Raw genomic sequence first — 21368 nt, forward strand, 5'->3', positions numbered from 1 at the left:
GTAGGCCTGAAGACGCCTTCAGAAATGGCAGGCCTCACTAATTTTTCGGTTTCCCCGCCAAGAGTGGCATCGGTATCTGCGGTGGGAATGGAGACCGAGGAGCCTGCGACCTCGGGTACTGGAGACACCAGTAAAATAGTTTCATCGGTAGTCAGGGACTGGGTAGGCACCTCGCTGAGAACCAGAGAACCTGTAGTCGGCCTAAGCGTGGTCTCAGTACTCGATGCGGGCCTTGGATGTCGGTCCTTGTCTTTGCGTCTTTTCCCTAAAACTGGCGTCGGGGTATCCGACGACATGATATAATTAAATTTTTTGCCAAAATAATGAAGGGCGAACTCCGCCCGGCGCTTAATAGTGCGCTTGTTGAACCTAGCACAAAAACGGCAGGCCGAGACGTCGTGGTCTGGCCCTAAGCAAGGTATACAGAAAGAATGAAAATCCTTATGCGGTATTTGCTTCCCACAAGAAATGCAATTATTAACTTTGTCTGACATCGGTCTGAGGCAAGAAAAGTTTCCCCAACGGGGTACTTAGCTAAGAAGACTTCGGCTGAAATACTGTTCGTAAATCTCAGGAGCTGGCCGACCGGCACTTGCAAACTGCTTCTGCTTCGGGCACCGCGCAGCAAGAAAGACTGAAGAAAATGGCGTTGGCTGCCTCTTTTATACCCTTGCCGCACTGACGTCAGGGAAGAAGCGACGACAACCGACGCCGGACCTAGACTTTGGAATTCGGCCGACTGAGGACCCGCCTGACGGCAGGATAACCCTTCTGTAATGACTGCAGCTGTATGCACGATGAACATCAAATAGGTTCTTTGAAGGGTAGGAAGTCAACAAACAACTTCTGACAATTCTGCATCTTTATAGATAGGACAAAAAGAAGTGCTAGCTACAATACAGGAAGAGTTTAACATGACATCAGGAAACACTTTAATTTAGGTAAACTGGACAATCCTCTTTCAAGTATGAATGAAGACAGACTTGAGGTGTGGTACAAGAAATGGACTAAGGCAATATGACCCTAAAATAAAAGTAGTATTTAAAGGGAGAATGACAACAAAAGTCAACGCTAATATAACTAAAGGGCAAGGATTCATAAAACCCTTACAACTGTTAGTAACGGTAGTGAAAGTCTTGTCATGGAATTGAGAAAGGTTCTGGCGGGCAGAAAACAGAAAACAAAATGTAGATGACTGCATTTTACTGGCTGAGGATGTGGACCAGTTGATGAAGGCAATGATGAAGAAATCTGAGACATTTAAAGTATGGAATCAAGCATAAATAATAACAATAATGATAATAAAATTTGGTTAAGGAAGAATAAGGACAGGAAACACAGAAAGAATGGAAGGACAGAGAGAACAAGAAGGAATCAGTTCTGTTTAACCTGGAGGTTAAACAGCAGATAAAAAAAATAAAGGTGAGAAATTTGGAAAAAAAAATACAGGAGTAGAGGATTTAATAGCTATAGTGTCCTTGCAATGCACACAAGATGCTGTATTACCAAACAATGAAAATTACCTTTTCACTTATTCTGTATTCCTTTCAAAATTTCACAAAATACAAGATTTACCTCTAGCTTCTTAATGATCTCTTCTTTATCAACACGTATGTTCTTCATCCTCCTTGGTATCACAACACTAGGTTCTACAAGCAAACCCAAGTAAAGAAAAATTAGACTCCTCAATTTAACCTTTATAGCATATAGACCCCATCTCATAAATATGAAAATCTTGTTAAAAAAGTAATGCACAAAGTTAAAATGTCAACTCAAATCCTCATCATGAGAACAAATAAAAAATGGATTAATGAGAAAATATGCAGACTTTCATAAGACACACTTTGGCAAAACATGTTTGTTAATTTATAGTTGATACTGTGCTTCCACAAATCCCATTTTAACAGGAGACAGACACAGACTCCGACTGAGAGGTATGCATCAGTAATGTTTTAGTTCCTCCTTTTACTATAGCAGGGACACCCAGTGCAAGACATAACTAACACAGAAAGGTTCTGTTTGATTCCCATTTCTCTTGACAACACATGCGCAGGTTAATGGCTCATAAGCAGGAAAACCATGGGCTTTGATCTTTCACTGCACTGACAACCTGGCTTAATATTCAACACGAACTACAGTGTGGACTGTTCTACTGTTCAAGTACTATTCGGCAGACAGAAATATAATATCCAATTTGTTTCTGCCACACACTGCTATCTGAGATGGGTAAAATTAAAATATTTTAACAGGTTCTATCATGACAGAGAAGAGAGAATATGTTCTAAAACTCAACTCACGGCAAGAAAGATGGCTGGAGGAGGGATGCTCTAGTGCTGTAAGGACATACATCCCTCTTAATCGGTGCAGGTTGATTTTTTTATTTGTTTGCAGCAAGTTACTCAACTGTTACGGTGTGTGTGCATGTGTGTTTGTGTGTGTAAGCGTAAGCTAGCACATACATCTGTACTTTTAATAAATTTCATTCTTCTCTTTGATCACAGAATCTGTAGAAGGTAAGGGATGGAAGAACACACCTTTGGGCACATCATCTGATACTAAGGGGAAATTAGAATGTAAAAAAAAAATGATGGGAATATGTCTAGAGGCAGTGCCTCATGATAAACATACCTTACATGGCAGATACACACTTTGCAATCATACAACACACACTGACTGTGAAGTAGCAGCAACTACCAGAGGGATACAGAAAGTACAGTTGTGTACACTTACCATAAATGTACAGATGTTCGAGTGTATTCACTGTTGCAGTCCTAACCAATGGGTTATCCGGCTCCTGGTAGCCCTCGATTGGCCAGAATACCAAAGGTAAGTAAAAATGACATCGGCTGTCATCGGATGTAAAGGACTTCAGGGCGTCCGATACAAATGAAGGCAGCCGACGTCACTTACTCAGTCTTTCTTGCCATAACAGTCAGAAGCCCCCAGAAAACAAGGCTTAAACTAAATTTAGCCTGTACCTTAGGAAAAGAGAAAAAAGGGGGATGGAGGGAGCGAAAGCAGGACTGCAACAGTGAATACACTAGAACATCTACATTTATGGTAAGTGCACAGAATTGTACTATGTTCATCGTGTTTCACTGTTGCAGTCCTAACCAATGGGTTGATTATCAAAGCCCACAGAAAAGGGAGGAGGAGCCAACAGAATCAAGGATTGGAGATAATGCCCTGCAGAACAGCAGTGGCAAACCCTGCCCTGGCTTTTGAAAACAAAGGCAAATTATAATGCTTTGTGAAAGTGTGAACAGAAGACCATGTGGCAGCTTCCAAAATATCTTTAGTAGGGACACCCCTTAAAAAGGCTGCAGAAGTGGAAGCTGCTCTAGTTGAGTGGGTCCTAACCCCTTGAGGAGGAACCATTCCCATGAAAGGAATAACAAAAAGTAATACAATGAGCAATCCATTTAGAAATGGTTTGCTTAGAAATAACCTTGCCCTGGGCTCCAGGGGCAAAGCTGACCAATAGCTGAGCTGATTTCCGAAGGTCTTTAGTCCTGTCCAGGTAAAACCCGAGCTGTCTATGCACATCAAGAGAATGTAGGATCCTCTCACCTCTTATTTCGAGGATTAGGAAAGAAGGTAGGAAGGTGTATGGACTGATTAAGAGTCAGGCTAGAAACCACCTTAGGCATAAAGGAGGGGTTGGTTCTCAGACAGACCCTAGCTGCATGGAAAATAAGAAAAGGCTCCAAAGCCATCAAAGCCTGCAGCTCCGAAACCCTCCTTGCTGAATTTATAGCCAAGAGGAAGGCAGTCTTCCATGAGTGAAACTTTAAATCTGCAGTGGCAGCTGGCTCAACAGGAGGAAGAGTGAGTTTCTCTAGAACAAAATTAAGATCCCAGGATGGAGTAGGCGCCCTTCTGGGAGGTTTTAAGTTGCAAGCACCTCTGAGAAACATTTTGATCAGAGGATGAGAGAAAATGGATTGTTCAAAAGAACAATGAGCAGTAATGCCTGAAGCATGGATCTTGACAGAGAAAAAATAAAGACCACCGTGAAGCAAATCAGCCAGGTATTCCAGGATCAGGGGAAGGGTAGGCTGAGAAGAAGATTCCCCTCTAGCCTGCATACAAAGAGAGAATCTTTCCCATTTGCCAGCATAAGACTTTCTAGTGCTTGGCCTCCTGGCCTCCTTCAGCATGTCAACCATCTGCTGGGACAGGGAAGAAGAATAGGATGAAGTCATACAATGAGCCAAGCTGCCAAATGGAGAGACTGAAAATGAGGATGTAGAACGTTTCCCCCTTCCTGAACCAAAAGATCTGGCTTCAGAGGAAGATGCCAAAGAGGAAATTGGGAGAGACTGTGAAGCAGTGGATACCAATGCTGCCTGGGCCAGTCCGGAGCTATGAGAATAGTCCATGGTCATTCGTCCCTGATCTTCAATAATACTCTTGGAAGAAAAGGAAGAGGAGGGAAGGCATAAACTGACAGCATAAGGGAAGGACAGAGCATCCACTCTTCAGGCTCTGCTGTGATGCTGTCTGGTGCAAAAAAGAGGTAGAAGATGGTTGTCTGGAGAGGAGAAGAGATCCACTTGAGGAGTGCCCCAACGTTGAACGATGCTGTAAAATACTGCTCTGTTCAGCTGCCACTCATGATGATCCAGGGTATGTCTGCTCAACTGGTCTGCCAAAACATTGAGCCTTCCTGGAAGAAACTGAGCTAGGAGATGCAGGCCCAGGGATGCTGCTATGGACCAAATATTCATGCTCTGTCTGCACAGGAGATAAGAATGAGTCCCTCCCTGCTTGCTGATGTACCACATGACTGTGGTGTTGTCTGCCCTGACAAGAAGGGTCCCTGGAGAAAGAAGATGATTGAAAGTTAGTAAAGCCTGCTGGACTGCCATCCACTCCTTTAAATTTATGTGCAGGTGCATCTGCTGGGCATTCCAACTTCCCTGTATGCATCTGCCATCCAGGTGAGCTCCCCAGGCGTAGTCCAATGCATCTGTGGTAAGAACTTGAGTGGCCAGGGGTGGGCGAAAAGGCATGCCTTTGTTCTGTAGACAGGCTGTTGCCCACAAAAGAAACTCTGTTCGCAGACATGGAAGCAGAGGAATTAGCACATCCAGGTCCTGTGTGTGTTGACACCAAGTGTTCTTGAGGTACCATTGCAATTTCCTCAAATGCAGTTTTGCATATGGAATCACGAGAATGCAAGAGGCCATGAATCCCAGAGCTTGTAGGTATTTCCTTGCAGGAAGCTGGGACAGGCTTGCCAAATCCTTGAAATAAACTGAAAGAGTTGTCTGTTTCTCCTGGGTGAGATGTATCATCTGGGTGGTTGTGTTCAGACTCGCTCCCAGGAATGTAATCTCTTTGGATGGCACCATTTTTGATTTTTCCACGTTGAGAGTGTAACCCAGGGAAGAGAGAGGAGTCTTTACAAATTCTAGATCCTTTAGCAGCTGTTCCTGAGAATTTGCTTGAATTAGGCAGTCATCTAAGCATGGATAAATCTGAATTTTCTTTTGCCTGCAAAAAGCAATGACTAGAGCCAGGCACTTTGTGAAAACTCTGGGAGCAGTAGATAAGCCAAAGGGCAGTGCAGAGAATTGATAACGTTGCTTGCCCACCCTGAAATGAAGGTATTGTCTGTAACTTTCCCTGATAGGGATGCACAGATAAGCTACTTTGAGATCCAATGTTACCAGCCAGGAATCCTTTTCTAACATTGGCAGTAACTGATGCAAAGTTAGCATTTTGAACTTTAGATTTATCAAGAAAGTGTTCAGGATGGATAGATCCAGGATAGGACGCCAGGTGCCTTCTTTTTTGGAACTAAGAAAAGTCTGGAATAGAATCCCTGGCCTACCTGCTGAGCAGGAACTGATTCTACTGCTCCCAGATGTAACAGAGACAAAATTTGTTTTTCTACTTCTGCCCTTTGGTTTGGAGGAGCATCCGGGAATCCTTTGTGTACTGGAAAGGTGTGGAAAGAAAACTTGTGTCCTAGGGATACAGTTCTGAGTACCCATTTGTCGTCCGTGATGGTGGCCCAAACATCTGCAAACAGGGCCAACCTTCCCCATAAAGGACTCTCCAGACAGGCAAGAACAGGCAGAAGTTGGACAGAGTCATTGAGAATGTTTAGATTAAGATGCAGGTTTAGAACTTCCCGCCTTGGAAGAGGAAGCTTGCCAATGCTTAGACCTTTGAGGGGTAGCCCCCTGCCCCCTTGAAGATTTGTAGCCTCTAATCCGAGAATGGTTCTATCTGCTAGTATCAGGGAACGTCAAACTCTTTGATGGATAATGCCTGCTAAAGCGAGGAGGCTAAACTTGCAGAAAGTCTTTAACTGTCTGCATAAACTTGACCTTGTCTTCCATCTTCTTGGGCACTTCCTCTGCTTTGCTGCCAAAAAGACTGTCCTTATGCAAAGGTACATCTAAAAGCTTAGCCTTAACAGGCTCTGGTAGGGGCTGCTCCCTGAGCCAAGCGTGCCTTCTAATAACAGAGCCAGTAGCTGTAGCCCTACAGGAGGCTTCTAGAATGTCAAAACCACAATGTAAAGAATGCTTATTGACTAGACTGGCAGAATTCAGCAAATCCTGCATATCCTGACTCTTCACCAACTGAGGCACACTTGCAATCGTAGATTTAATAGCTTCCAAGGTGTGCTGCTGGTACTTCAGCATATGAAAAAGACAATTAGTAGACCTAATAGCAAGAGTGGCAGATGTATAAACCTTTTTACCCCACCTATCTAGGTTCCTGGATTCCCTGTCAGAAGGAACAGGATTTTTAGTAACAGTGGCCTTATCTCCTTTAGGGCCTTGAGAAATAACCTCTGGATCAGCCAACGGATTCCTGAAAAGAAACAAATGAGAATCAGGAACTCTATAGTACCTGTCAGGTTTCCTGGGAGCAGGAACCAAATTTGGAGTCAAGGAAAGAAATCAACACCTACATGGAAGGTCAACAACTTAGAACGCCTCTCGCTGTCACAACTTCTCCATGTTTAAGGTTTGTAGTAACTTTCTCAGGGGACTGGAAAAATAAATTACTACATCGTGAAACGCTTTGGCAATTGCTTATGGATACTATGAACTTTCCAGGACTAAATAATGTCATTTCAATTACCAGTGAGTTGAAACTTAGAGCATCATAACTTTAAATAATTGTATGCTATATGTTTTTCTAAGCTGTTGATGTCAAGTTCCTGGGTTTTGTTTGCATTTGTTTGTTCATCACGATGAAAGGAGCAATGCTGTATTCTGACTGGCAGAAACTTATGACTGGTTCTCTGTTTTACTTTATTAGCATTTTCCATCAGATTGGTGTTTATGCCATATGATTCCATTTGTTTGTTCCCCCTGTCAGAGGTTTACCATTGCATGAAAGCAGCAAGTCTGTATTCTGACTGGCAGGAAAGTACAGTTGTGTACTCTTACCATAAATGTAGATGTTCGAGTGTATTCACTGTTGCAGTCATCACATTTGGGTTATCTGCTTGCAGTAGCCCTCAGTCGGCCTGATTAACAAAGTCCTGGGTCCTGTGTCGGTTGCTGACCCTTCTTCCATGACGTCAGGGGTATAAAACATGCAGCCGACGCCATTACATCAGTTTTTCTTGACCCAGATGTCAGGTGCCCCCCTAATGGGAACTAATTAAATCTATAAATAAACAAGGATACACCTCCAACAAAAAAGCAAATACACCAAAAAGCTTTTGAGCATAGTAAAGGAGAGTAGAGGTATAGCCAAAAGAAGTAAGGGGGCTGGAGGGAGGGTAACCAGGACTGCAACAGTGAATACACTCGAACATCTACATTTATGGTAAGTGTACACAACTGTACTATGTTCTTCATGTTTCACTGTTGCAGTCATCACATTTGGGTAGATTCCCAAAGCTAAGGATGGGAGGAGGAATTTAGATAGCATTAGGACCAGCTATAAGGCCCTGCAAGACTGCAGTGGCAAAGCCAGCTCTGGATTTAGAGATAATTGGCAGATGGTAATGCTTGGTGAAAGTATGTACAGAACTCCAGGTAGCAGCTTCTAGGATGTCCCTGGTAGGGACGCCTCTGAGAAAGGCTGTAGAGGTAGATGCAGCCCTGGTTGAGTGGGGTCTGATCCCCATTGGGATAGGTTTCCATGGTGCTTGTAGCAGAAATGAATGCAATGGCCTATCCATTTGGAAATGGTTTGCTTTGAAATAGCCTTCCCCTCTGCCCCTGCAGCAAATGCCACCAGCAGTTGTTCAGATTTCCTTTGAGGTTTAGTCCTGTCCAAGTAGAATCTAAGTTGTCTATGCACATCTAAGGAGTGCAGTATCCATTCCCCTTTGTTCTGTGGATTAGGAAAGAAGGTTGGCAAATGAATGGACTGATTAAGGGCCACTCTGAATACCACCTTGGGCATGAAGGAGGGATTGGTCCTGAGGGACACCCTGCCCGCATGAAAGATGATGAAAGGCTCCACTGCCATAAGGGCCTGTAATTCAGATACCCTTCTTGCTGAAGTGATTGCTAAAAGGAAAGCTGTTTTCCAAGAAAGGAATTTTAAGTCTGCAGTAGCAGTTGGCTCGAAAGGAGGAAGAATGAGTTTCTCCAATACAAAATTAAGGTCCCAGGCTGGAGTTGGAGCTCTCCTGGGTGGTCGTAAATTTCTGGCCCCTCTGGGGAACTGCTTGAGCAGTGGATGAGTGAAGAGGGGAGGCTCTGTGTTATAATGAGCTGAAATAGCTGAGGCGTGAATTTTGATGGAGGAGAAAGACAGGCCCTTGTGAAGCATCTCAGTTAAGTATCGTAAAATCTGAGGTAAACTGGGTATTGCAATGTTCATCCCTTGAGACTGGTTCCAGGCACAGAATCGTTTCCATTTTTCAGCATAAGATTTTCTAGTACTAGGCCTCTTTGCCTCTAAAATTATATCCATCACTGGTTTACTGAGGGATGGTAAAGGGAGAGATTAGGTAATTAGCCAGGCTGCTAGGTTCAGTGTGTGAAGCCGAGGATGTAGAATCTGGTTCTCCTGCTGAGACAATAGGGTAGGAGTCTGAGGCAGGTGCCATGGGGCCAACAGTGACACACTGTGCAAGAGGGGCTACCAGTGTTGGCATGGCCAGTCTTGTGCAATCAAAATTGTCCTTGGTTTGTCTTGTTTGATCTTTAGTAGTACTTTGGTGAGCAGAGGCAGAGGAGGAAAGGCATAAACTGATTTGTTTTTTCCAGCTGAAGGACTGAGCATCCACTTTCCAAGCTTGTTTTTGGGGAGTCCTTGTGCAAAATTTGTCCTACTGATAGTTCTGGGAGGAAGCAAACAGGTCTATATCTGGGCTCTCCCATTTGCTTGTCAACATGTTGAAAATCCTTGGTTCCAGTTTCCACTCGTGTGGGTCCATCAGGTTTCTGCTTAGTTCGTCTGCCAGTGTGTTTAGTTTTCCTGGCAGGAATTGAGCTTGTAGATGCACTTGGTAGCTCAGGGCTGTGTTCCACAATGCCATGGCTAGTCTGCAGAGGGGGTAAGAATGTGTACCCCCTGCTTGTTTATGTACTACATAACAGTGGAGTTGTCCGTCTTTACTATTAATTGTCCTGGAAGAATGTGGTCCTTAAAGGCTGACAGAGCATTCTCTGCAGCTAACATTTCTTTTTGATTGACATGCAGGTGGTGCATTTGACTTGAGTTCCATTTGCCCTGAATGCACGTCCCTGTCAGGTGAGACCCCATGCATAGTCTGATGCGTCTGTTGTACGGGTTTGGGCGGCAGGGGGTAGTGTGAATGGTAGTCCCTTGTTTTGGTGGCAGACCTCCGCCCACCAAAGGAACTCTAGGAGTAGGCAAGGTATGATAGGAATCATTGCTTCTAGATCCTAAGAATGTTGACACCATCGGCTTTTTAGATACCACTGTAGTTTCCTCATATGCAGTCTTGTATATGGAATTAGAAGAATGCAGGAGGCCATGAACCCTAATGCTTGTAGTACTTGCCTTGCAGATAGCAGGGTTTTGGTGGCCACTTGTTTGAAGTAGGTTGTCAAATGAATTTGTTTCTCTGGCATGAGGAAAACCATCTGGGAAGTTGTATTCAAGCTTGCTCCCAGGAATATAATTTGTTGACAGGGTACCAGGTGTGATTTCTTTTCGTTTATGGTGCACCCCAGACAAGTTAGCACCCTTTGTACAAAGGCCAGATGATTCAAAAGTATGTCCTGGCTTTCTGCCCGAATTAGACAATCATCCAAGTATTGGTATATTTGAATATTTCTTTGTCTGCAAAATGCAATGACTGGAGCTAGGCACTTTGTGAATACCCTGGGCGCAGTAGATAAGCCAAAGAGCAGTGCAGAGAACCTGCTTTGAAGTGTAGGTATCTTCTGCAAGATTCCCAGATTGGGATGTGCAGGTATGCTTCCTTTAAATCTAGTGTTGCCAACCAGGTGTCTTTGCCTAGCCTAGGCAGCAACTGATGAAGAGTCAGCATCTTGAATTTTGGAATCACCAAAAAGGTGTTTAGAGTAGACAGGTCCAGGATAGGACGCCATGAATTGCCCTTTCTGGGTACCAGGAAAAGTCTTGAGTAGAAACCTTGTCCCTTTTCCTCTTCTGGTACCAACTGAATAGTCCCCATGCTTAAGAGAGAAAGTACTTGCTTTTGGGCCTCTGCCCGCTGATTTGGGGGTAGATCTGGCCACCCACTTGGTGTTAGTAACGTGTGGAAGTGAAATCTGTACACCTGGGACACTATATTTAAATACCATTTGTCCTGGGTAATGAGTTCCCAGTTCTTTGCATGAACAGCAATCTTTCCCCCCAAAGGGGCAGTCAGTTGAGAAGTGCTTGGAAGTTTTAAAAATAAGTCATTGAGACAGGTTACCATAGGGGGAGTTTTATTACTCCCAGATTTGGAAGTGGAGCCCCCCCACTGCTTAGTCCTGTGCATACCCTGGGACTGAAGCCTGGGAGCTCTGCTGGATCTGGGGTTGGACTGAGAAGATCCGGAAGAGGCAGGAAAGGACCAATTCTTGGAAGGTCAATGCCTACTAAACCTTGGAGGTTGTACTTGTAAAGAATCTTTAACAGTTTGCATAGATTTAGCTTTTTCCTCCATCTTTTTAAGAACTTCTTCTGCTTTGTTGCCAAAGAGGCGGTCCTGGTTTAAGGGAGCATCCAGTAATTTTGCTTTAACATGATCTGGCAAGGATTGCTCCTTAAGACAAGCATGCCTTCTAAGTACAGACCCAGTTACAGCAGCCCTGCAAGATGCCTCTAGTGAATCAAAACCACATTGCAAATTATGTTTTCCAACTTGTTCAGCTGAATGCAGTAAATCCTGTAAATCCTTATTTTCAACACAATCAGAAACCGACATCATTTTCTGTTTAAGCAATCCAATAATATGCTGCTGATACTTTAACATAAGAAACTGGCAGTTTAAGGCCCTAATGGCCAAAGTTGCAGAAGTGTATACCTTCTTACCCCATCTATCCAGCACCCTGGAGTCTCTATCAGAGGGGGTAGGATTTTTGGCATTCGTAGCTTTAATGCCCTTGGGTCCCTGTGAAATGGTCTCAGGATCCGCAGTAGAATTTTTAAAAAGGAACTTGAGAGTCAGGGACCCGGTAATATCTATCAGGTTTTCTAGGAGCAGGAGGTAAACAGTCAGGGGCCAAGCTAGATTCCAAAAAGGCATCATCAACAATGTCTAGTACAGGTGGTATGGCTAAAGGCCTGTGCTGGGGTAGGAGTAAGAAATCCTTAAGCCTCTTTTTAGAATCAGAGAAATCCTGACTTTCCCAATGAAAATGCCCCTGAGAGTATGCAAGGTTTCACAAAAAGAGAAATCCTCTGGGGGGAAGCAGAGGGAATAGATTCCTCAGCATCAGAATCCTCATAGGTAGATAAGGGTAAATCCTGGTCATCAGAGGAAAAGTACAGTTGTGTACACATCATAAATGTAGATATTCGAGTGTATTCACTGTTGCAGTCATTACATTTAAGTAATCCTGCTGGCAGGTTGCCCTCAGTCGGCCTGAATTCCAAAGTCTTGGGTCTTGCATAGACCGCTGTCGCCCCTTCCCTGACATCAGGTGTCAAGGGTATAAAAGAAGCAGCCGACGCCATTTTCTTCAGTTTTTCTTGGCCCAGATGTCAGGTGCCCCCTAAATGGGTAGCCACAATTTATATATATATATATATATATATATATATATATATATATATATATATATATATAAAAAATACATACACCAATATAAACTTTACCTTCATCTACAAGCAAATACACCACATAGGTTGTTGTATAAATCAGAGAAGGAAAGAAAAGTTCCAGCAGAAAAAAGGGGGATGGCTGGTGGGTAATCTGGACTGCAACAGTGAATACACTTGAACATCTACATTTATGGTAAGTGTACACAACTGTACTATGTTCTTCGTGTTTCACTGTTGCAGTCATTACATTTGGATAGAGTCCCAAAGCTATGGTTGGGAGGCTGGAGCTAAACAGCATTAGGAGCGGCTATGAGGCCCTGCAGAACTGCAGTTTCAAAGCCTGCCCTGGATTTAGAGCAGAGTGGCAGATGATAGTGCTTTGTAAAGGTGTGCACTGAACTCCAAGTAGCAGCCTCTAATATGTCTTTGGTTGGTACTCCCTTGAGAAAGGCTGCTGAAGTGGCTGCAGCTCTGGCTGAATGTGGCTTAATGCCCTTAGGCACGGGCTTGCCATGGTGTAAATAGCAGAAATGAATGCAGTGCCCTATCCACTTTGAGATAACCTTTCCTTGTGACCCTGCAGCATATGCCACTAGTAATTGCTCTGTCTTCCTGAAAACTTTGGTTCTGTCCAAGTAGAATCTAAGTTGTCTGTGTACGTCCAAAGAATGCAGAATTCTCTCCCCCTTGTTCTGTGGATTTGGATAAAAAGTTGGCAGATGAATAGTTTGGTTAAGAGCCACACTGGACACCACCTTAGGCATAAATGTTGGGTTTGTCCTCAGAGAGACTCTGTCTGAATAAAACATGATAAAAGGTTCCACAGCCATGAGTGCCTGTAGCTCTGAAACCCATCTTGCAGACGTTATTGCTAGGAACAGAGCTGTTTTCCAAGATAAAGACTTTATGTTAGCACAGTAGCAAGCTGGCTCAAAAGGAGGCAGGGTGAGTTTTTCCAAGACATAGTTGAGGTCCCATGCAGGCATTGGTGATCTCCTTGGAGGACTTAAGTTTTTGGCTCCTCTGAGGTACTGCTTTAATAAAGGATGAGAAAAGATTGGTGGCTCTGTATTGTAATGAGCCGAAATGGCAGAGGCATGAATTTTAATTGATGAAAAAGATAGGCCTTTGTCCAGCATCTCAGTTAAGTACTGCAAAATCTGAGGGAACAGCTGTATCAGTCCCTTGTGCCTGGTTCCAAGCACAGAATCTCTTCCATTTTCCAGCATAAGATTTTCTAGTACTAGGTCTTCTGGCTTCCAAAATGACATCCATCGTGTGTTTTGTATGCCTACATTATCCGCTATGCTGCCAGGTTTAAAAGGACCAGTACTGGTTGGACCAGTTTAGAGCAGGGCAATCATTATCATCTTTGGCTTCTCCTCCTGTGACCTTTACTTTTGGGAGGGAGGAGAGTGGGAGGAAGGCATATATATATATATTTTTTTTCCAGCTGAAAGATAGGGTCCACTTTCAATGCTTTGTCTGTGATAAGTCCTTCTGCAGAAATTTTTTAATTGGTATTTGTGAGGGAGGCAAATAGATCTATGTCCCGGCATCCCCTCCTTGTCCTGTGTGTTCCTCCTATGTGGGCCCCCAGGCATAAAAACTGAAGCATCATCCTGTTAGTATCTGCCTGGCTGGGGGTAATGTGAATGGCTGTCCCTTGTTCTGGTTACAAGCCTTCGCCCGCCATCGAAACTCCTGTTGCAGGCAAGGAATGAGAGTAATAATTGTTTCCAGGCTGTGGCAATGTTGAGTCCAAACACTTTTTAGGTACCATTGAAGTTTCCTCATATGCAGTCTTGCATATGGAATTAGTAGGATGCAGGATGCCATGAAGCCCAAAGCCTGCAGAATTTTTCTTGCAGATAACTGGGCCTTTGTTGCCAACATTTTGAAATAGGTATCCAGTTGCCTTTGTTTGTCTGGCGTGAGATAAGCCATCTGGGCAATTGTATTTAAGCTTGCACCCAGGAATATTATCTCTTGAGAGAGTACTAGTTTTTATTTCTTTTCATTGACTGTGTACCCTAGGCATGCTAGGTCTTTTCACAAACGCCAGATGCTGTAGAAGCATGTCCTTGTTCTCTGCTTGAATTAGACAGTCGTCCAAGTAAGGATATATTTGTACTCCTCTTTGTCTGCAGAATGCAATTACTGGTGCCAGGCACTTTGTAAAGACCCTGGGCACAGTAGATAAGCCAAAGGGCAGTACAGATAATTGATAATGCATTGAGCCAGCCTTGAATCTGAGGTATCTTCTGCATCATTGTCTTACTGGGACATGCAGGTATGCCTCTTTTAGGTCTAAAGTCACAAGCCAAGCATTCTTGCCCAGCATGGGCAGAAGCTGCTGCAAAGTCAACATTTTGAATTTTGGTATATCCAGGCATGTGTTCAAAATAGATAGGTCCAGTATTGGTCTCCAGGCCTTGTCCTTTCTGGGTACCAAGAACAGTCTTGAGTAAAATCCTTGTCCCTGCTCTTGCTCTGGTACTTGCTGAATGGCCCCCATGTCCATGAGGGATGAGACTTGTTTTTGTGCCTCTGCCCACTGATTTTTTGGAAGATCTGGCCAGCTGTTTGCCTTTGGCAGAGTATGGAAATGGAACTTGTAGCCTTGTGACACTATATTTAGAACCCACTGGTCCTGGGTTATAATGTGCCAATTTTATGAAATAAGTGCTAATTTTCCCCCCTAAGGGTGCTGCCAGGACATAAGTACTTGGTGCCGGCAGGGGGAAGTCATTGGGACTATTTCCTGTATGGTTGTGATTTGTCTAATCCAACTTTGGAGGTAGAAGCACCCCATTGCTTTGACCTGTATGAACCTTGTGCCTGGGATCTGCCTCTAGGGCATCTGGATCTGCCCTCTTGAGGTCTGTCTGACACAGGAAAGGACCAATTCTTTGTAGGCCAGTGTCTACTAAACCTAGGTGGCTGTACTTGTAAAAAACCTTTGACAGTTTGCATAGATTTAGCTTTGTCCTCCATTTTCTTTAACACCTCTTCTGCCTTAACACCAAACAAAGTATCATGCTGTAAAGATGCATCTAATAATTTTACTTTAACATGATCAGACAGATTTTGTTCCTTTAACCAAGCATACCTTCTAATTACTGAACCCATAACTGCGGCCATGCAGGAGGCCTCCAAAGAATCAAAACCACATTGCAAAGTATGCTTTCCAACTTGTTCAGCTGCATGCAATAAATCCTGCATTTCCTTGTTTTCTGCACATTCAGAGTTTAACAACATTTTCTGTTTAAGCAATGCCATGACATGTTGCTGATATTTGAGCACATGAAACTGACAGTTTAAGGCCCTTATAGCCAAGGTAGCAGATGTGTAAACCTTTTTTTCCCCATCTATCCAGTGCCCTAGAATCCCTGTCAGAGGGGGTAGGGTTTTTTGCAGCGGAAGCCTTAACCCTTTTGAGACCCTGTGAAATAGTTTCTGCGAAAGGGTTTTTAAAAAGGAATTTGTGAGAGTCAGGAACCCTGTAATATCTGTCAGGCTTAACAGGAGCTGGGGTCAGACTAGACTCCGAAAATGTCTACAATGTCTAACACAGGTGGAATGGCCACAGGCCTGTGTTGAGGTAGTAAAAGGAAATCCCTGAGCCTCTTTTTAGAGTCTGAAAAATCTTGGCTCTCCCAGTGGAAATGCCCCCTCATGGTATGCAAGATTTCCCCAAAAGAATAGTCCTCTGAAGGAGAAGCTGAAGGTATAGATTCTTCAGCATCAGAATCCTCATGGGAGGAAGAGAATATTCCTGATCAGAAGAGGAATCAGAAGAAATAGAAACCTGATAAGATTCATAGTCAGTCTCTTGCCTAGGCCTCTTATCTGGAGGGGGATGGGAACCCCTGATCAAGGTAATCAAGTCTTCGGCCATTTTGAGCATCTGTTTTTGGGCATAGAGGCCTGTCCACGTGGCTTTTGAGTTTGTTTCTTTGCTTTATAAAGTGCTTTAGTCTTTGTCTTTGAAGCTGAAGTCAGTTTAATGTAAAGATGTTTAGGTATGAATACACCCTCAGAAGCCGGTGCCTGCTCAGCGGCTCCGGACCCATCTGAGGAAATAGTGTCTGAGGCTCCAATACCTTGAGTTTCCAGCGGCATAGCTGCCTCCATGTGGGAGTCGGTTGCGGCCTGCGATTCTAAAGTAGCGGGCGTCAGGGACTGCGAAAGTGCATCACTGAGACCTGGCGAACTGGTGACTGGCTTAGGAAAAGCATTGTCATCGGTTTTGGACCTCGGTTGTTTATCTCTCTCCTTTTCTTTGCATTTTTGGTGAACTCCGGTAGTCGGATGGCTATCCAACGACATTTCTGGATAATTAAATCGGCGTCCAAAATAGTTTAAAGCAAAATCATACTGACGCTTAATAGTGCGTTGGTTAAATCTAGCACAAAACCGACAACCAGAAACATTGTGATCAGGACCTAGGCAAGGAATACAGTAAGAATGAAAATCCTTATATGGTATTTGCTTTCCACAAGAAATACAATTATTAACTTTTTCTGACATTGGTCTGGAGCAAGAAAAACATTTCCCCAATGGGGTACTTAGCTTTATTGAAGACTTCGGGTCTGAAACTCGAACATAAAAATCTCAGGAGTCGGCCGACTGGCACTTGCAAACTGCTTCTGCTTCGGGCACCACGCGGCAAGAAAGACTGAAGAAAATGGCGTTGGCTGCTTCTTTTATACCCCTGACGACCTGATGTCAGGGAAGGGGCGACAGCAGCCGACGCAGGACACAAGACTTTGGAATTCAGGCCGACTGAGGGTAACCTGCCAACAGGATTACCCAAATGTAATGACTGCAACAGTGAAACACGAAGAACATCAGAAAATTCAAAATCCTGGCCAGAAGTATCATAAGCAAACTCAGTCCTAGGTCTCTTAGAGGGGTAAGACTGGCTTCCCCTGATTAAAATAATAAGGTCTTCAGCCATTCTTATCATTTGTTTTTAGGCATAGAGGCCCGTCAGTTTTCTAGGAATGGTTTGAGTTTTAGGCCTTGAAGAAGAAGATGGCATTGGTTTAATATGCAAGTCAGCAGGCCTGAATACACCCTCAGAAGCCGGTGCCTGCACAATGGCTCCGGACCCATCCAAGGTAGAGACATCCGCAGGTCCCACAGTTGAAGCATCTCGTGGCATACCGGACTCCGAATGGGTCTCAGTAGAGGCCTGCGAATCTGAAGTAGTGGGTATCAGGGGCTGTGAAAGCACCTCACTGAGTACCGGCGAACTGGCGACTGGCTTAGGAGAAGCGTCGTTGGCAGCTTTGGACCTAGGCGGCCTGTCTCTGTCTTTATCCTTGCGTTTTTTCAGAATGTCGGTAGTCGGATGGCTTACTAAAGACATATCAGGATAATTGAACTGAGCACCAAAATATTTAGAGGCGAAAATATACCGACGACGGATAGTTCGTGGTTTAAATAAGGCACAAAACCGACAGAGAAGTAAGTCGTGGTCAGGGCCTAGGCAAGGAATACAGTACGAATGAAAATCTTTGAGAGGTATGTGCTTTCCACAAGCAATGCAATTATTTACTTTTACTGACATCGGTTTAGAGCAAGAAAAAGTTTCCCCAACGGGGTACTTAGCTTTTAGTTGAAGACTTCGGTTTTGAAACTCGAAAACGAAAATTTCAGGAGTCAGCCAACTGGCACTTGGGAACTGCTTCTGCTTTGGGCACTGCACGGCAAGAAAGACTGGTGTAATGGCGTCGGCTGCATGCTTTATACCCCATGACTACCTGACATCATGGAAGATGAGATAGCAACCAACACAGGACCCAAGACTTTGATAATCAGGCTGACTGAGAGCTACTGCAAGCAGATAACCCAAACGTGATGACTGCAACAGTGAATACACTTGAACATCTACATTTATGATACGTATACACAACTGTACTTTCTTCCATGTCTGCAGAAGATTGAGCAGATGTGCTTTAGAGATCTCCAGAATGCTAATACTCATAAAAAGATAGAGAAGGAATCCAGGAAATGTCTATGCTTCCATTTGGGAACCAGTCATTTTCAGTTCAGAGTCCTGCCATTTGGTCTCACCACTGCCCCCAGGGTGTTCACCAAAGGCATAGTGGTAGTAGCAGTTCATGTATGATTACAGGGATTTAGAATTTCCCCATATTTAGATCACTGGCTCCTGGCTACGTTGCCCAAGAAATCCCTCCGTCAGGCAAAGGCATCCCTGGGAGTCACTGTAAATCTAGCAAAAGCCAACCTGATACCCTGTCAGTGCATATTTTTCCACAAGACAGACTCATATTATTGAAGTATGTGGTTCGGGCTCTTCTGCACTCTGCCCATTTTCTAGTAAGGCTAATCTTGAGAGCATTAGGATTAATGGCAGTATTGATCCTCATGGCACAGTTTGAATATTACCACATGAGAATTCCACAGTGGTTACTGCAGTCTTCAGTCATGTTGAACACATCTACAATGGTGGCTTCACTCTCCAGTGACAACTGCAGGCAGACTCTTTAAAGTTCCTTTTCCCATAAGCCTTTGTAACCATGGTCATATCATCCCATGGGGGGAGGGGGGCATTGCAACGGGAGAACGGTGCAAAGTTCATGGTCCGACCCTGAAGCTTGTCTTCGCATCAGTGTCCTAGAGATGTGTTGCAGGAATTAGAGGATTGTCTTCTTCTAGGGGCAACATACATTTAAGCAGACAGTAGACTGGTACATAAACAAGTATGGGGGAACAAGATCCTACCCAGTCTCCCGTGAAGCCATGAGGGTGTGGCAATGAGTGATAGCCTCTCACTGTTTTCTGACAGCAAGACACACCCCTGGGAGGCTCAGTGACCTTGCAGACAGCTGGAGCATAAATCTCCTTCTTCCCTATGAGTGGTCACTAAATCCAGCTGTAGTGAAGGAGATTTTTGACTGTTGGGATGACCCATGCTGCAATGTGTGTGCATCCCATTGAACACCAAATACAGCAATTATTTTACCTTTCTCTTGCATCAGGGATTGAACCTCAGGGATGATCTGTCCAGACCTTGGCCTCCAAGGCTTCTGTACACATATTTCCCCATTCCCCTCATGACCAAGTTCGTACAGAAAGTAATTTGGTAAAATAATAAAATGATCAGTTAGCACTTGAAAAAGATGTTTAATAAAAATTCACATTAAAATACACACATGGTTAAGCACTTTTGTCAATAAGACATCATCAGAACCATGAAGTTATGGAAAAGAGTACTGGAAGCTAGATTAAGAAGGGAGGTGATGATTAGTGATCAGCAGTATGGTTTCATGCCAGGAAAGAGCACTACAGATGCAATGTTTGCTCTAAGACTGTTGATGGAGAAGTACAGAGAAGGTCAGAAGGAGTTGCATTGTGTCTTTGTGAATTTAGAGAAAGCATATGACAGGGTGCCTAGAGAGGAGTTGTGGTACTGTATGAGGAAGTCAGGAGTGTCAGAGAAGTATGTAAGAGTGGTACAGGACATGTACAAGGGTAGTGTGACAGCGGTGAGGTTTGTGGTGGGAGTGACAGATGCATTTAAGGTGGAGGTGGGATTACATCAAGGATCAGCTCTGAGCCCTTTCTTATTTGCAATGGTGATGGACAGGTTGACAGACGAGATCAGACAGGAGTCCCCATGGACTATGATGTTTGCAAATGACATTGTGATCTGTAGTGAGAGTAGGGAACAGGTGGAGGAGACCCTGGAAAGATGGAGATATGCTCTAGAGAGAAGATGAATGAAGGTCAGCAGGACTAAGACAGAATATATGTGTGTGAATGAGAGGGAGGATAGAGGAATGGTGAGGATGCAGGGAGTAGAGGTGGCAATGGTGGATGAGTTTAAATACTTGGGATCAACAGTTCAGAGTAATGGTGAGTGTAGAAGAGAGATGAAGAAGAGAGTACAGGCAGGATGGAGTGGGTGGAGAAGAGTGTCAGGATTGATTTGTGACAGACGAGTACCATTAAGAGTGAAAGGGAAGGTCTACAAGAGGGTAGTAAGACCAGCTATGTTATATGGGTTGGAGACAGTGGCACTGACAAAAAGGCAGGAATCAGAGCTTAACGTGGCAGAGTTGAAGATGTTAAGATTTGCACTTGGTGTGACGAGGATGGACAGGATTAGGAATAAGTATATTAGAGGGTCAGCCCAGGTTGGAAGGTTTGGAGACAAAGCCAGAGAGGCAAGATTACGTTGGTTTGTACATGTGCTGAGGAGGGATGCAGAGTATATTGGGAAAAATATGCTAAGGATGAAGCTGCCAGGTAATATGAAAAGAGGAAGGCCTAAGATGAGGTTTATGGATGTGGTGAGAGAGGACATGCAGCTGGTTGGTCTGACAGAGCAAGATGCAGAGGACAGGAAGAAATGGAAACAGTTGATCTGTTGTGGCGACCCCTAACTGGAGCAGTCGAAAGAAGAAGAAGAAGAACCATGATCAAAACTGAGTAAGTGGCCTATAAAAATATATGGATTAACGGGTCCACTTCTTAATTTCGAAATCTCAAAATCCCAAACATCAGAATCCCGACGTCCGGATGTTCGAAAATTTGAAATCTCAAGATCACCCAACAGTGCGGAACAGTAACTTTACCATGTTCTTCACTGTACTGTGATCTCGGAGTTGGTATATTTAAGTAGTAGGGTGGTTGGGGTGTACAGGGGGGCTTGCCCCCCTGCAGCAATGTGATGTCTAACTTTTTTTGTTTTTAATTTTGTGTTTTCTTTTGTATTTCAAGATTTCAAAATCTTGAACATCTGAATATCAGGATTCTGATGTTCAAGAGTTTGACTTTTCGAAATTACATAGTGGACCCAGATTAACACCCCCCCCCCCATAATAGGACCAGTCAGTTTGGATACATAAACACCAATCAGATGGAAAATGCTTGGTGAAGGTGTGCGCAGAACTCCAGGTAGCAGCTTCTAGGATGCCCTTGGTATGGACACCTCTGAGGTGAGCCCTGGATGAATGTGGTCTTATCCCCTGTGGAGTAGGGTTTCCATGGTGCTTATAGCAGAAATGAATGCAGTGGCCTATCCACTTAGAAATGGTTTGCTTTGAAATGGCCTTCCTCTCTGCCCCTGCATCAAATGCAACCAGCAGCTGTTCAGATTTCCTGAGAGGTTTAGTCCTGTCCATGTAAAATCTAAGTTGCCTGTGCACGTC

The 21368-nt window shown here is 44.0% G+C and overlaps 1 protein-coding gene across 2 annotated transcripts in view; it reads right to left on the reverse strand.

Annotated features, from left to right (window-relative positions):
• Positions 1-21368, reverse strand: part of POLR3GL (RNA polymerase III subunit GL) — a 279970-nt gene that overhangs the window by 149282 nt on the left and 109320 nt on the right. For both annotated transcript variants that reach the window (XM_044079992.1, XM_044079993.1), the window contains exon 6: positions 1576-1649. In XM_044079992.1, coding sequence (XP_043935927.1) covers positions 1576-1649 — 74 coding nt within the window. The remainder of the gene's footprint in view (positions 1-1575; positions 1650-21368) is intronic.

The sequence above is a fragment of the Protopterus annectens genome, chromosome 8.part0 (assembly GCF_019279795.1).
Source record: "Protopterus annectens isolate FY-2018-M chromosome 8.part0, PAN1.0, whole genome shotgun sequence".
In the NCBI taxonomy this organism is placed as follows: Eukaryota; Metazoa; Chordata; order Ceratodontiformes; family Protopteridae; genus Protopterus; species Protopterus annectens.